This window comes from Mytilus trossulus, chromosome 14 (genome assembly GCF_036588685.1).
Source record: "Mytilus trossulus isolate FHL-02 chromosome 14, PNRI_Mtr1.1.1.hap1, whole genome shotgun sequence".
Classification (NCBI taxonomy): Eukaryota; Metazoa; Mollusca; class Bivalvia; order Mytilida; family Mytilidae; genus Mytilus; species Mytilus trossulus.
The window spans coordinates 45,364,951-45,383,025 of record NC_086386.1 but is presented as its reverse complement, the minus strand read 5'-3'; the positions used below and the strand labels follow the sequence as shown (position 1 = coordinate 45,383,025).

At 32.0% G+C, this 18,075-nt stretch overlaps 1 protein-coding gene across 1 annotated transcript in view; it reads right to left on the bottom strand.

Moving 5' to 3' along the window:
* Window positions 1–18,075, bottom strand: part of LOC134696622 (eukaryotic translation initiation factor 5B-like) — a 90,487-nt gene that overhangs the window by 56,176 nt on the left and 16,236 nt on the right. The window contains exons 12-18 of the mRNA XM_063558492.1: window positions 16,667–16,876; window positions 5,514–5,710; window positions 4,691–4,798; window positions 4,056–4,166; window positions 2,796–2,863; window positions 1,913–2,054; window positions 391–522 (exon numbers count right to left, since the gene is read on the bottom strand). Of these exons, the coding sequence (XP_063414562.1) occupies window positions 391–522; window positions 1,913–2,054; window positions 2,796–2,863; window positions 4,056–4,166; window positions 4,691–4,798; window positions 5,514–5,710; window positions 16,667–16,876 (968 nt within the window). The remainder of the gene's footprint in view (window positions 1–390; window positions 523–1,912; window positions 2,055–2,795; window positions 2,864–4,055; window positions 4,167–4,690; window positions 4,799–5,513; window positions 5,711–16,666; window positions 16,877–18,075) is intronic.

The window sequence follows — 18,075 nt, the reverse complement described above, 5'->3', positions numbered from 1 at the left end:
ATAGTCAGAGGTTGGCAAGTATACTGATATAACATTTGATCATGGATGCAAAATTATTTGAAGAAAGTGTTGGTTGTGGGGGAATCTTAAAAATCACTTCCTTCCCCCCTCCCCCATTTTAATGGAGTAGCCTTAAGATGAGACCTATGAATCTAAGTGGTGTTTTTTTTAAATAAAATAAGAACCTGTCCATGGGACACAGAATCCCAATTTCCCATGCTTGAAAAAATACCACAAATTCATCAATTTTATTTATAAAGAGACATAAGTCTAGAACATTGATTGTGTCGGATTGTAATAAGCATTGTGAATAAGTTTCATTATATTTGGTTGAGGCAAACCAAAGATAATATACCACAAATCAATTTGTATCCATAAAGTTGTTTTTACCTGTTCCGCCATTTGTGTCATGACCATTCTTGCCCTTTCATCAAATTCTGATTTACACTGATTAGTTTGTTTCTTTATGACATTAGACACATCAGTCTGTGGCATAGGTTTCCACTGGTAAAGTCTGTCAATCTATAAATAGAAACAAAGATAATGTTAATTAAGAAATACTAAAATGTATGGTGGTTTTGGGGTGGGTTAAGAAGGCTGATTTTGCATTATTTTACCAGGAATAAAATTTTGATGTTATCATTTATGTCTTACAATTAATTATGGGAATAAAGTCTCTAATCAATATTTTCTTTCAAACAAAAATAAGACTTTTAATCACAGCTAGTCAAAGTATGTGCTCAACCCTTTCTGAGTCTATGGAAAAAATCTGTTTTGGATCTCTAGAGGAAACAATACTTGACTATTGTTACTTTGAACTGTTTGTAGACTGATAATACAATAACCCACTATGATATCATTTTTAAAATCTCAATCTGAACTGAATTGCAAAAACATCAATTAAAGTTTAAAAATTCTAAAATTTTAAGTCAATTAAATTATGGTTTATTGAAACAATCAATTAAATTAGTTACACACGTCAATTAAAGTTAAACAATGTTTAAAGTTCAAATTTCAATTAAATTATAAACAAATTCAACACATTTAAAAGACTCTTCATCACTACCCTGATAAACAATTACAAGTTACATTATTGTCAATTCATATTTGTTGCGAGGGTTTTTATTAATGAGTAAAACAAGAATGTGTCCCAAGTACACAGATGCCCCACTCGCACTATAATTTTCCATGTTCAATGGACCGTGAAATTATAGTCAAAACTTTAATTTGGAATTAAAATTAGATAGATCATATCATAGGGAACATGTGTACTAAGTTTCAAGTAGATGTGACTTTAACTTTATCAAAAACTACCTTGACCAAAAATTTTAACCTGATCTTCGCACTTTCATTTTCTATGTTCAGTGGACCATGAAATTGGGGTCAAAACTATAATTTGGCATTAAAATTAGAAAGATGATATCATGGGGAACATGAGTACTAAATTTTAAGTTGATTGGACTTCAACTTCATCTAACGATCTTGACCAAAAACTTTAACCTGAACTTTGCACTTTCATTTTCTATGTTCAGTGGACCATGAAATTGGGATCAAAACTTTAATTTGGCATACAAAATAAGAAAGATTATATCATGGGGTACATGTGTACTAAGTTTCAAGTGGATTGGACTTCAACTTCATCAAAAACTACCTTGACCAAAAACTTCAACCTGAAGTGGGATGAACGGACACACTGACGAAGGAATGGATGCACGGAGGTAGACCAGAAAACATAACGCCCCTCTTCTATAGAAGTTGGCATAGTAACTGACATTCATTACTTTAGTAGTCATTTTCCTTTATAAATATTTTGCAATTGCATTAGATTTCCCATTTTAGCTAGTGATTAATTGTGCACATTTATTTCTTATTTTACAGTTGTCAACATATATTAAAAATATCAATACTTTACCTTGTTAAGAGCTATCACAAATGGAGTTTTTCTTTGTTTAAGTAGGTTTATAGACTCTATTGTCTGAGGTTCTAACCCATGCATAATATCTACCACTAAAATAGCCATATCACATAGGGAGGATCCTCTAGATCGCAAGTTACTGAAAAATAAAACCAACGTTATTAGCAAATCTACTATTAAATAACAGGGTAAACTATAGGCTATCATAAATAAATGTGGGATGATAGCTCTGGTGTTGGTTAAAATACATGTCAAGTATAGAATTTAAAATCATAACAATTCTCTAGATATAGAGTCGACACAATTTGTTACGGACAGACGGACAAACTGATCACTAAAGGGCCCTAATTAATTGAAGAACTCACTTAGTGATAAGTAGATTATTATTTTTCAATGTCTGGCAGATAAACAACAGAAATTGAAGCAGGCATATAATGTGGATTAATAAGCCTGTGAAAGACCATCTACAACTTAAGAAATCTGAACATCTGTGTTTTATAAAATAGATTTTACTAAATGATTTGATGGCTTTTTTACCTAGAAGGTTCCAATTCATGTCTTCAAAGGCTTTCTTGTATGATAAATGTATCATTTAAAGACATGAAATAACAAAGCTAACTGAACAGATTTTTTTAATTCTACTCATTACGGTTAAGCAAACAGCCTCCAGCTCACTGTGTTAAAGACCTATTGGTAGCCTTTGGCTGTTTTCTGCTCTTTGAATGGATTGTTGTCACTTTGAAACATTACCCATTTCAATTTTCAATTTTAAATATATTCCAACCATGCAAGACTCTCATAGGTAGTCAAGGTCGTTTAGCACCCCTATTGTCAACTCAATATATCTAAAAGGAAATCAGATTCACCTTGGTTTACTTACCTGAAAGACTCGTGGCCAGGTGTATCAATAATCAACATTCCAGGTAATTTCAATTCAGCTTTCTGAAACTAAAAGAAGTCATGGTGTCAAATAATAGTTTAGTCTGAACGATAAAGGAGAAGGTCCGGTAAGACCCCTTTTTGGCCCCAAAATATTTTTTTTTTTTACAAAAAATTGTTAAAATATAAACTTTTAGTTATTTATTGGATAGTAGAATGGTTCTGCTACATAAATATGGGCTTTTTTTGAAAATACAATTTACATATATTGGGTACCAGCACCATAAAGTCATGCTAAATTACTAAAATCTTCACAATTCCAGCATTTTAGTTAAATTTTAGACACTTTCCGTGTAAAACGAAAGTGGACGCATTCGTGTTCATCCAAAATATTGAAATGGAAGTTGTATTTGATGATAATACATAACATATGTAAAGATTGAGGATGAACACTGATGCGGCCACTTTAGTTTTCGACAAAAACTGTCTGAAAAGTGACATTTTTTTGCATATTTGGTAGATTTTTCATATTTGAGCTTGAATCGGATCGTTTTTTATGACTAAATAAGCTAAAATCTTTCACATAAATTAATTGAATCATATGAAATAGACACTTAAGTGTTTAAAAAGTGGTCTAAATCTTACGTCAGATGAAACTGAAATTTGAGGCCAAAATCGGTCCTTACCGGACCTACTCCTTTCAATTAAAGTAGAATAGTTTGTAGAAGACTTAAAGCAGAAAAGATATGATGATTATTTCATTCTACTAAATGCTTTACAAAATAAATATGAATAAATATAAGTCTTATGTGGAGTAGACACTGATAAGGCATACAAAAATATCTGCTTGATATGGCTAATAAATTTTTAGTGCAAAACAGCTGTTATCAATGAATTTACAATAGTAGTTAATTATATCATGACACAATAGTTTATGCCTTCTGATATTGATGATGATAGCTGCTCGGATTTTTAACATGCTATTTCACAATGTAACAGTCCACAGGAAGACAGGTCACACTATCCCAACACTTTACTCTTCACTCCAGCAAATACTAAGTCATCGGTTTGAGCAGGCCAAACCTACGACTGCCCATATTTATAATGGTACTACAAAGACCACCAAGGCAATTCTTTCTGATATTTTGCTACCTATAAGTGTTTTCATATTTGCACAACAAGTAGCAGTCTGTTTCACATATGTCTAGTGTATCTCTAATCCTTTGTAATAGTGTTTTTATTTGTAAAATATGATCTGTACCTCTTTACACATTTTTGTACTATCTTTAATAGCACTAAAAGGAACATTTGTAGCACCAATCTGTTGGGTTATTCCCCCTGCTTCTCCATCTTGTACATTTGTTCTTCGTAACTGAAAAATTAAAAAGTAAGTATAAACAATAGAATTCTTAAATAAGGATTTACGGTTTACCTAATTTGGATAACAATTTACTTCCTAGGAAATCATTGGCAATTGTGTATCATAATAAAACTAGAAATTAATGAATGCATATATTATTGACAATCACATGATTCTGCAAAAATTTGAGATCTATGTGGTTGCAAAACTTGTGAAGGAAAATCATGACTAAAATTATGAATGCAAATGATTATAATGGCAAACTTGAGACTCACATTTTTGTAACAATAAAAATATTCCATTAATTTCTTATTTTACTGTATGTTGCTTTCTGTACAATAAATCATTGTTTGATGTGGCTGAAGTTTAAATTGTTCTGATGAACTACTTTCTTCAAATTTTGATATTATAGGCAGAACAAAAAAAAATGTTTTTTTTTTGTTTTTTTTATCTAAACGTGTTTTCATGATCAACTACTCAGACAAAATACTACCTGTACACAATTCATAAACCCTTTAATAGCTAAGAAACCATACCTTGTCCAAGATTTTAGTTTTGCCTGTATCTACATGACCCAATACACAGATAACAGGTGCCCTGAGATTGTCAACTGATCTATTTTTCTCTGCCTCTTCTTTTCTTTTCTGTAAGATTCATTGAATACATTGAATACTAGTTACTTAAAATACAAAATATTCAAAAATAGTTGACGTAAATGCAATTAAGTGTATCATGATCTTCTAACTGCATATTTAACAACAAAAATGGTGCTAGCATTAGTTAAAAGCAATACTCCAGAATTGTGATTGTGTCTTCCTTTATAAAGCATGTTTTTAACAACCCAATAAATCCTATGTTATAAAAAAACATTTCTGTGTATAGTAGACTCTACCAAAATCAGTCGTTAGCTAAATGAAAATATCAGCTATTGCAATATTATTTTAAAACACCAAACCCTTTCCTATATGCCCCATGTAAATTTAATTGTGTACTTGAATATATCATAATTCAATAGGAATTTCATCAATATGAATATAATGCAAGTGGCATTACATTAAGAATGATATAGTGAATGCAGTTATTCTTGAAAACCATAATAGAGAAAATATCTTTAGAAAAAACACTCAGTATGATAAGATCCACCTAACTTAAATTTTAAACAAAATTATATCTTTCTAAAAAACACTCAGTATGATAAGATCCACCTAACTTATATTTTAAACAAAATTACTAGAGTTATTGCCCTTGAATAACAGATCTTGACCAATTTTTAAGTTTCTGCCTGATATCTCAGAACACTAATAGATAGACAGAAACTGTAATAATCAACAATAGACTTAGGTTCACAAATATAAGTACCATAATTCTATCTCTAGCTTTCTCTACTGGGGTAAGATCATCATCAGAAGATTCTTCTTCACTTTCAGATTCACTTTCTTCTGATTCATCCTCCTCACCACTTTCCTCCTCCTCTTCTTCCTCCTCCTCTTCATCTTCTTCTTCTGATTCTTCCTCTGTCTTCACTGACACGGTCACTGGGGCTGCTTTGGGTTTCTCTGAAGAAAAGAAAAGGGATAAGATTTAAAATAGCTGTCATATTTCATACACCATTCTCAAGTTGCTTATTATGAATGAGTTACACTGAGGTCAATTGAAATAAATGACAACATTTTCTATTCTTTATTTTTTAATCCTTTTTTTGTTACGTAATGACATAAGCTTTATGACACAGGAAATATACAGGAAAACTCTGAAAGTCGTCTATTCAGAATGAAATTATATAAGGTTCAACTTTTATACTATAAATAATATTTAAGGAATGACTGTAATATTTTTTTTCTGTCAATGAAGAAATAACATAAACAAGAGGCTCTCAAGAGCCTGAATCGCTCACCTTTATTCTTTTGGTTAAATCTCTCATCAATGATTATTTTGGCTTTTCAATTTATTTAAATGTTTTTGGATCAACCTATTTTCTTCAAAAGCAAAAAAAAATCATGTTCTCCTATGTTCTATTTTAGCCATAGAAGCTATGTTTCTTGACATACAAGGAAATAAAATATAAAATTTATACTAGATACTATGAAACTCATTTAGCCTAAGATTGGCTGAAATTGATACAGCAGTTTCAAAGGAGAAGATTTTTTAAAGTTAGTCAACATGATGAACAAATTGTGAAAAAAGTCTTTAAAGGGCAATAACTCCTTAAGGGGTCAATTGACAACTTTGGTCAGATAGACTTATTTGTAGATCTTACTTTGCTGAACCTTATTGCTCACTTTACAGTTTATTTCTATCTATAATAATATTCAAGATAATAACCAAAAACAGCAAAATTTCCTTAAGATTATTAATTCAGGGCCAGTAACCCAACAACAGGTTGTCTGATTCATCTGAAAATTTCAGGGCAGATAAATCTTGACCTGATAAACAATATTACCCCATGTCAGATTTGCTCTAAATGCTTTGGTTTTTGAGTTATAAGCCAAAAACTGCATTTGACCCCTATGTTCTATTTTTAGCAATGGTGACCATGTTTGTTGATAGATCAAAACTTCGGATACAATTTATAAACTAGATACCCTAAGGAACATTCTGTTAAAGTTTGGAAGTATTTGGCACAGCAGTTTCAGAGGAGAAGATTTTTGTAAAAGATTACTAAGATTTACGAAAAATGGTTAAAAATTGACTATAAAAGGCAATAACTCCTAAAGGGGTCAACTGACCATTTCGGTCATGTTGACTTATTTGTAAATCTTACTTTGCTGCACATTATTGCTATTTACAGTTTATCTCTATCTATAATAATATTCAAGATAATATCCAACCAGATGCTCCGCAGGGCGCAGCTTTATACGACCGCAGAGGTTGAACCCTGAACTGTTGGGGTAATACTGTGCAATGGAAACTTTCTTGCTATTGAACAATACTTAATATAATAATTTTAGATCCTGATTTGGACCAACTTGAAAACTGGGTCCATAATCAAAAATCTAAGTACATGTTTGGATTCGGCATATCAAAGAACCCCAAGAATTAATTTTTTGTTAAAATCAAACTAAGTTTAATTTTGGACCCTTTGGACTCTGATGTATACCAATTTGAAAACAGGGCCAAAAATTAAGAATCTACATACACAGTTAGATTTGGCATATCAAAGAACCCCATTTATTCAATTTTTGATGAAATCAAACAAAGTTTAATATTGGACCCTGATTTGGACCAACTTGAAAACTCAGCCAATAATCAAAAATCTAAGTACATTTTTAGATTCAGCATATCAAAGAACCCAACCGATTCAATTTTTGTCAAAATCAAACCATGGAAGTAATATTGGAAGGAATAACATCGTCGTCACTTCAAAGGTTTCATCTGCGTTACCGCCCATCTTTCAATAACTTGTTAATTGGTTCAATATCTAGCATGGGAGTTTATTCTCCGCATTTGATCGGTCAAATCACTGACACTTATCGGTCATTTTCATGTTCACGGAGAACTACGAACAGACAAGTTTTTGTCGAATATACGTGCGAAGTAACCCAAATAGTCCATTCGTTACATTCCGTTGATGTACGCTGCCGAAAAGAGTCATTCGTTCAATTTTGATTTTAGTCCAATTTTTCCATATTTTTGGTTAGTTTGATCTTATAGCGAACCCTATTGAACCTTTCTATAGATTCACCTGCAAGTTACCTGTCCATTTAAACTTTTGGCAGTTCTATTGTCCCATCTAACAAATACAACAGGTATTGTTCTCTGTATAGTTTATTCACTCAGACCTTTAAATTTCTTCTAAGAGAAATATATCACTCATTGATTAATCTACCTCAGTAGAAAATTTATCTGCTAAATTGATAGAAATTACATGTTTCACATTAAAAAAATGCCTGTGATTTCGTGTTTATTAAACATTTATAATATTTTTTCAATATGTTCAAAATAATTAATAACCCCCGTTTTAGTTGTCCAGTTTCAATAATGCAATCAATGACATTTATGACATATACATAAATTTAGAATACTTGAAAGTAAATATTATTTTATTCAATCTCGATAAACTTTGCACATTTCATCAGTAAACCAGATGCTCCGCAGGGCGTAGCTTTATACGACCGCAGAGGTTGAACCCTGAACGGTTGGGGCAAGTATGGACACAACATTCAAGCTGGATTCAGCTCTAAATTTGGATTGTGATTAAATAGTTGACACAGCATAGGTTTCTGACACAGAATGAATGTATTCAAATGAACTTAAAATTTTTGTTTTCTCTTAGAGCAATTCTCTATGCTGTTGAATATTAATCCTCTCAAAAAAATGTTTGAAGAAATTTTTTAATCACATCCCCCTTTCCCTTATTCCAAAACTAATTTCAATTAAAATATTCTAATGGAGTTTGCAACAATTACTACTCATTTAAATACATCATAAAATATTAAGATGTAAAAAAACTGCTTGTTATCACTGAATGGTAAAGATTATTTAAATTTATCAGTTGGTAGTAAAAAGGGGAATATACATTGTATATTGTATATAACAAAGATTTAAGTTGATTCTGGACAAAGAAAGATAACTCCAATTAAAAAAAAATCTTGCAGATATTTCTTGCTTACTATACTGGACAAAGAAAGATAACTCTTAATTAAAAAAAAATTTGCTATTTCACAATATTGTGAAATTAGATATTTCTTGTCATTGCACAATACTGTGCAATTGAAAAGACTTGCTATTGCACAATACTTAATATAATAATTTTAGATCCTGATTTGGACCAACTTGAAAACTGGGCCCATAATCAAAAATCTAAGTACATGTTTAGATTCAGCATATCAAAGAGGCCCAAGAATTTAATTTTTGTTAAAATCAAACTTAGTTTAATTTTGGACCCTTTGCACTTTAATTTAGACCAATTTTAAAACTGGACCAAAAATTAAGAATCTACATACACAGTTAGATTTGGCATATCAAAGAACCCCAATTATTCAATTTTTGATGAAATCAAACAATGTTTAATTTTGGACCTCAATTTGGGCCAACTTGAAAACTGGGCCAATAATCAAAAATCTAAGTACATTTTTAGATTCAGCATATCAAAGAACCCAAAGGTTTCAATTTTTGTTAAAATCAAACTAAGTTTAATTTTGGACCCTTTGGACCTTAATGTAGACCAATTTGAAAACGGGACCAAAAATTAAGAATCTATATACACAGTTAGATTCGGCATATTAAAGAACCCCAATTATTTAATTTTGATGAAATCAAACAAAATTTAATTTTAGACCCTTTGGGCCCCTTTTTCCTTAACTGTTGGGACCAAAACTCCCAAAATCAATACCAACCTTCCTTTTATAGTCATAAACCTTGTGTTTAAATTTCATAGATTTCTATTTACTTATACTAACGCTATGGTGCGAAAACCAAGAAAAATGCTTATTTGGGTCCCTTTTTGGCCCCTAATTCCTAAACTGTTGGGACCAAAACTCCCAAAATCAATACCAACCTTCCTTTTGTGGTTATTAACATTGTGTTTAAATTTCATTGATTTCTATTTACTTTAACTAAAGTTATTGTGGGAAAACCAAGAATAATGCTTATTTGGGCCCTTTTTTGGCCCCTAATTCCTAAACTGTTGAAACCAAAACTCCCAAAATCAATCCCAACCTTTCTTTTGTGGTCATAAACCTTGTGTCAAAATTTCATAGATTTCTATTAACTTAAACTAAAGTTATAGTGCGAAAACCAAGAAAATGCTTATTTGGGCCCTTTTTGGCCCCTAATTCCTAAAATGTTGGGACCAAAACTCCAAAAATCAATACCAGCCTTCCTTTTATGGTCATAAACCTTGTGTTAAAATTTCATAGATTTCTATTCACTTTTACTTAAGTTAGAGTGCGAAAACTAAAAGTATTCGGACGACGACGACGACGACGCCAACGTGATAGCAATATACGACGAAAATTTTGAAAAAATTTGCGGTCGTATAAAAACAGCAAAATTTCCTTAAAATTATCAATTCAGGGGCAGCAACCCAACAACAGGTTGTCTGATTCATCTGAAAATTTCAGGGCAGATAGATCTTGACCTGATTAACAATATAACCCCATGTTAAATTTGCTCTAAATGCTTTGGTTTTTGAGTTATAAGCCAAAAACTGCATTTGACCCCTATGTTCTATTTTTAGTAATGGCAACCATGTTTGTTGATAGATCAAACCTTCAGATACAATTTATAAACTAGATACCCTAAGGAACATTCAGTTAAAGTTTGGAAGTATTTGGCCCTGTAGTTTCAGAGGAGAAGATTTTTGTAAAAGATAACTAAGATTTACGAAAAATGGTTAAAAATTGACTATAAAGGGCAATAACTTCTCAAGGGGTCAACTGACCATTTCGGTCATGTTGACTTATTTGTAAATCTTACTTTGCTGAACATTATTGCTGTTTACAGTTTATCTCTATCTATAATTATATTCAAGATAATAACCAAAAACAGCAAAATGTCCTTAAAATTACCAATTCAGGGGCAGCAACCCAACAACGGGTTGTCTGATTCATCTGAAAATTTCAGGGCAGATAGATCTTGACCTGATAAACAATAATACCCCATGTCAGATTTGCTCTAAATGCTTTGGTTTTTGAGTTATAAGCCAAAAACTGCATTTGACCCCTATGTTCTATTTTTAGCAATGGTGACCATGTTTGTTGATAGATCAAAACTTCGGACACAATTTATAAACTAAATACCCTAAGGAACATTCAGTTAAAGTTTGGAAGTATTTGGCCCAGCAGTTTCAGAGGAGAAAATTTTTGTAAAAGATTACTAAGATTTACGAAAAATGGTTAAAAATTGACTATAAAAGGCAATAACTCCTAAAGGGGTCAACTGACCATTTCGGTCATGTAGACTTATTTGTAAATCTTACTTTGCTGCACATTATTGCTATTTACAGTTTATCTCTATCTATAATAATATTCAAGATAATAACCAAAAACAGCAAAATTTCCTTAAAATTACCAATTCGGGGGCAGCAACCCAACAACGGGTTGTCTGATTCATCTAAAAATTTCAGGGCAGATAGATCATGACCTGATAAACAATATCACCCCCATGTCAGATTTGCTCTAAATGCTTTGTTTTTTGAGTTATAAGCCAAAAACTGCATTTGACCCCTATGTTCTATTTTTAGCAATGGTGACCATGTTTGTTGATAGATCAAAACTTCGGACACAATTTATAAACTAAATACCCTAAGGAACATTCAGTTAAAGTTTGGAAGTATTTGGCCCAGCAGTTTCAGAGGAGAAAATTTTTGTAAAAGATTACTAAGATTTACGAAAAATGGTTAAAAATTGACTATAAAAGGCAATAACTCCTAAAGGGGTCAACTGACCATTTCGGTCATGTAGACTTATTTGTAAATCTTACTTTGCTGCACATTATTGCTATTTACAGTTTATCTCTATCTATAATAATATTCAAGATAATAACCAAAAACAGCAAAATTTCCTTAAAATTACCAATTCGGGGGCAGCAACCCAACAACGGGTTGTCTGATTCATCTGAAAATTTCAGGGCAGATAGATCATGACCTGATAAACAATATCACCCCCATGTCAGATTTGCTCTAAATGCTTTGTTTTTTGAGTTATAAGCCAAAAACTGCATTTGACCCCTATGTTCTATTTTTAGCAATGGTGACCATGTTTGTTGATAGATCAAAACTTCGGACACAATTTATAAACTAAATACCCTAAGGAACATTCAGTTAAAGTTTGGAAGTATTTGGCCCTGTAGTTTCAGAGGAGAAGATTTTTGTAAAAGATAACTAAGATTTACGAAAAATGGTTAAAAATTGACTATAAAGGGCAATAACTTCTCAAGGGGTCAACTGACCATTTCGGTCATGTTGACTTATTTGTAAATCTTACTTTGCTGAACATTATTGCTGTTTACAGTTTATCTCTATCTATAATTATATTCAAGATAATAACCAAAAACAGCAAAATTTCCTTAAAATTACCAATTCAGGGGCAGCAACCCAACAACGGGTTGTCTGATTCATCTGAAAATTTCAGGGCAGATAGATCTTGACCTGATAAACAATAATACCCCATGTCAGATTTGCTCTAAATGCTTTGGTTTTTGAGTTATAAGCCAAAAACTGCATTTGACCCCTATGTTCTATTTTTAGCAATGGTGACCATGTTTGTTGATAGATCAAAACTTCGGACACAATTTATAAACTAAATACCCTAAGGAACATTCAGTTAAAGTTTGGAAGTATTTGGCCCAGCAGTTTCAGAGGAGAAGATTTTTGTAAAAGATTACTAAGATTTACGAAAAATGGTTAAAAATTGACTATAAAAGGCAATAACTCCTAAAGGGGTCAACTGACCATTTCGGTCATGTAGACTTATTTGTAAATCTTACTTTGCTGCACATTATTGCTATTTACAGTTTATCTCTATCTATAATAATATTCAAGATAATAACCAAAAACAGCAAAATTTCCTTAAAATTACCAATTCGGGGGCAGCAACCCAACAACGGGTTGTCTGATTCATCTGAAAATTTCAGGGCAGATAGATCTTGACCTGATAAACAATATCACCCCCATGTCAGATTTGCTCTAAATGCTTTGTTTTTTGAGTTATAAGCCAAAAACTGCATTTGACCCCTATGTTCTATTTTTAGCAATGGTGACCATGTTTGTTGATAGATCAACACTTCGGATACAATTTATAAACTAGATACCCTAAGGAACATTCAGTTAAAGTTTGGAAGTATTTGGCCCAGTAGTTTCAGAGGAGAAGATTTTTGTAAAAGATTACTAAGATTTACGAAAAATGGTTAAAAATTGACTATAAAAGGCAATAACTCCTAAAGGGGTCAACTGACCATTTCGGTCATGTTGACTTATTTGTAAATCTTACTTTGCTGCACATTATTGCTATTTACAGTTTATCTCTATCTATAATAATATTCAAGATAATATCCAAAAACAGCAAAATTTCCTTAAAATTATCAATTCAGGGGCAGCAACCCAACAACAGGTTGTCTGATTCATCTGAAAATTTCAGGGCAGATAGATCTTGACCTGATAAACAATATTACCCCCGTGTCAGATTTGCTCTAAATGCTTTGGTTTTTGAGTTATAAGCCAAAAACTGCATTTGACCCCTATGTTCTATTTTTAGTAATGGCGACCATGTTTGTTGATAGATCAAAACTTCGGATACAATTTATAAACAAGATACCCTAAGGAACATTCAGTTGAAGTTTGGAAGTATTTGGCCCAGTAGTTTCAGAGAAGATTCTTGAAATAGTTTACGACGACAGACGACGACGGACGCCAAGTGATGGCATAAGCTCACTTGGCCCGAAATAGCTAAAAATGTGGTGCACACTAAATAACGTGCTTAGCGGGTTATTTAACCGTGTGCACCACATTTTTTATGTTATTTCAAATAGACAGAAAAAATATTACAGTCATTTCTTACAATTTAATTCTAAATTCCATTTTAAACCATAGAAAACCATGAAAAAACGTTGATGACGTCACGGTCACTTGACTTAATTATGTCTATGGGCTCATAACAAAATAACGTCAGCCAATCAGAAGACATGTTACATCCAAAATTAAATTAATAAGAGATGTAAAAACATTCATAATAGAAATATTTAGAGATTAAAAGAAGTATAAATGTATGATGTTTGATTCTACTGTGAATTTATGTAACTAATAAATAGAAGTAAAAAGAGAATACTGAGTGAAATGGGTTGCATGCTTGAATACATATAGAGAAAAGAACTGCTGATAACCAATCTTGACCAAAGACATAAATAAGAAAATGTAAATGATCAATTTGATTTATTCTTAAGGTGGTACCTAACTCTTTGACTAAAATTAATTTAGCTCGTTTAACTTTCATAAAAGTTTGTCAAAGTTAATCCCTTCAACAAAAATATAACCAGATGCTCCGCAGGGCGAAGCTTTATACGACCGCAGAGGTTGAACCCTGAACGGTTGGGGCAAGTATGGACACAACATTCAAGCTGGATTCAGCTCTAAATTTGGATTGTGATTAAATAGTTGACACAGCATAGGTTTCTGACACAGAATGAATGTGTTCTAATGAACTTAAAATTTTTGTTTTCTCTTAGAGCAATTCACTAGCTGTTGAATATTAATCCTCTCAAAAAAATGTTTGAAGAAATTTTCTTTTTATTTATGAAATTTCAAATGAGAAAATTGAACCCATTTTTTTTAATCACATCCCCCTATCCCTTATTCCAAAACTAATCTCAATTAAAATTTCTAATGGAGTTTGCAACAATAACTACTCATTAAAATACATCATAAAATATTAAGATGTAAAAAAACTGCTTGTTATCACTGAATGGTAAAGATTATTTTAATTTATCAGTTGGTAGTAAAAAGTAAATATACATTGTATATTGTACATATAACAAAGATTTAAGTTGATTCTGGACAAAGAAAGATAACTCTAATTAAAAACAAAATTGCTATTTCACAATATTTTGCAATAAGATATTTCTTGCCATTGCGCAATACTGTGCAATTGAAAAGACTTGCTATTGCACAAACTTAATATAATAATTTTAGATCCTGATTTGGACCAACTTGAAAACTGGGCCTATTATCAAAAATCTAAGTACATGTTTGGATTCAGCATATCAAAGAACCCCAAGATTTCAATTTTTGTTAAAATCAAACTAAGTTTAATTTTGGACCCTTTGGACTTTAATGTAGACCAATTTGAAAACAAGACCAAAAATGAGGAATCTACATACACAGTTAGATTTGGCATATCAAAGAACCCCATTTATTCAATTTTTGATGAAATCAAACAAAGTTTAATTTTGGACCCCGATTTGGACCAACTTGAAAACTGGGCCGATAATCAAGAATCTAAGTACATTTTTAGATTCAGCATATCAAAGAACCCAAACGATTAATTTTTTGTCAAATTCAAACGAAGTTTAATTTTGGACCCTTTGGACCTTAATGTAGACCAATTTGAAAAAGGGACAAAAGTTAAAAATCTACATACACAGTTAGATTCGGCATATCAAAGAATCCCAATTATTCAATTTTGATGAAATCAAACAAAGTTTAATTTTGGACCCTTTGGGCCCCTTATTCCTAAACTGTTGGGACCAAAACTCCCAAAATCATTACCAACCTTCCTTTTATGGTCATAAACCTTGTGTTTAAATTTCATAGATTTCTATTTACTTAAACTAAAGTTATGGTGCGAAAACCAAGAAAAATGCTTATTTGGGTCCCTTTTTGGCCCCTAATTCCTAAACTGTTGTGACCTAAACTCCCAAAATCAATACTAACCTTCCTTTTGTAGTCATAAACATTGTGTTTAAATTTCATTATTTTCTATTTACTTAAACTAAAGTTATTGTGCGAAAACCAAGAATAATGCTTATTTGGGCCCTTGTGTGGCCCCTAATTCCTACACTGTTGAAACCAAAACTCCCAAAATCAATCCCAACCTTTCTTTTGTGGTCATAAACCTTGTGTCAAAATTTCATAGATTTCTATTAACTTAAACTAAAGTTATAGTGCGAAAACCAAGAAAATGCTTATTTGGGCCCTTTTTGGCCCCTAATTCCTAAAATGTTGGGACCGAAACTCCCAAAATCAATACCAACCTTCCTTTTGTGGTCATAAACCTTGTGATAAAATTTTATAGATTTATATTCACTTTTACTAAAGTTAGAGTGCGAAAACTAAAAGTATTCGGACGACGACGACGACGCCAACGTGATAGCAATATACGACGAAATTTTTTTCAAAATTTGCGGTCATATAAAAATTTCAAAAACTTTGAACCAACCGTTTTGTCAGAAAAATTACACTGGTTATATACCAGTTTGACAAACACAAATTTTGATCATTGAGAAGCTTAATATTCCCTTAATAACTCAATGTAATTAAAATGTTCAGTTGACTTCACAGAGTTATCTCCCTGTAGTGTTAGGTACTACCGTAATGATCTATCACACTTTTTGTATCAGTAAACCCAAACTCTAAGTGTTCATGAACAAATGAAATTGAGACACCAAAATTTTGCTTTGGCGGGCTAGACAAATTTTTTTTAGTGTGATTGCTGTTAATAACTAGCTGTGAAATAGGGTAATTTCTGAAGACTTGAATTGAAAACACTCTGAATTACAACTGAATTATTTTCTATATAAAATACACATACTGTGGATTGATTTATTTTCGTGGGTATCAAAATTCGTGGTTTGAAGAAAACTTGCATATTTGTGGATATTAAGTTTCGTGGTTTTGGTAAAGTCTGCATACCTTCCATTTGAAAATTTGTAAATTCATTGAACATTTAAATTTGTGGTTCTCCTGTACCCAAGAAATCCACAGTATATAAAATGCAGATAAATATTATGATTGAATAACCATCACTACCCCTATACAAACCTAAGAGATGTTTTGACTTGGACCATCATGTGAGCTATACCTGTTTCAGTCTTCTTCAATTTTTCCTCTTCATCTTCACTGTCAGCCGCCCAATCATCTTTTATATCGTCACCTTCTTCTTCCTTCTCTTCCTCCTGTGTACTGGTATCGGCTACTGGTTCCACCTCCTCGATAGTTGGTGTTGTTGCTTCATCCTTTGATTCTACTGTTGTCTCTTCTGAAGGAGATGGTGTTCTTTCTTCTTGTGCTTCTAAGAAAAATGAATGGAAATATTATGGGGGTCATATTTTCATTATATCATATACCAGTATTTCTCTAATTCTAAGGAAATATATCCCTTTCCGAACCTATTGTATAAAAAAATTTAATCAACGTGTGGTTGCTGATGATCTCAGAAGATGATTGGCTGAGTCAAAGGGTCATAACCTTTCTCAGCTACCTGTTAATGAAATTGACAACTTTGTGGAAAGCTGCCAGAAGGGGATTTTGGTTTAGAAACAAGAGGCTCTCAAGAGCCTGAATCGCTCACCTGAATTTTTTTGGTTAAATCTCTCATCAATGATTATTTTGGCTTTTCAATTTATTTAAATGTTCTTTGAATCGTCCTATTTTCTTCAAAGCAAAAAAAAAATCAATTTCTCCTATGTTCTTTTTTAGTCATGACGGCCATGTTTTTTGACGAAAATAAAGCACAAATTTTATTTTATACACCCTACTGATCATTCAGTTGAAGTTTGGTTGAATTTGGTTGAGTAGTTTCAGAGGAGAAGATTTTTTAAAGTTAGCAAATATGATGAATAAATTGTGAAAAATTGTCATTAAAGGACAATAACCCCTTAAGGGGTCAATTGACAATTTTGGTCATGTTGACTTTTTTGTAGATCTTACTTTGCTGATAATTTTTGCTGTTTACAGTTTATCTTTATCTATAATAATATTCAAGATAATGAGGGCTATTCCGGAAAAAAATGTATGGGGGGGTTGGAAGGCAGTTTTTGTCAGCACCCACCACCCACACAATTGTAATTGAGAATTATAGTGCATTATAGTGTGAAAAGTTGCTCTGATACCCATCACCCATATATTATTAATACAATGTGCCTTCCAACCCCCCCATACATTTTTTTCTGGAATAGCCCTGACCAAAAACTGCAAAATTTCCTTAAAATTACCAATTAAGTGGCAGCAACCCAACAATGGATTGTTTGATTCATCTGAAAATTTCAGGGCAGATAGATATTGACCTAATGAACATTTTTACCCCATGTCAGATTTGCTCTAAATGCTTTCGTTTTAAGATATAAGCCAAAAACTGCATTTGACCCCAATGTTCTATCTTAAGTAACGGCGGCCATGTTTTTTGACGGATCAAAAATCCAAGCAAACACTTTGTGCAGGATATACTAAGGAACAATCATACTAAGTTTCATCCAAATCCATTCAGTAGTT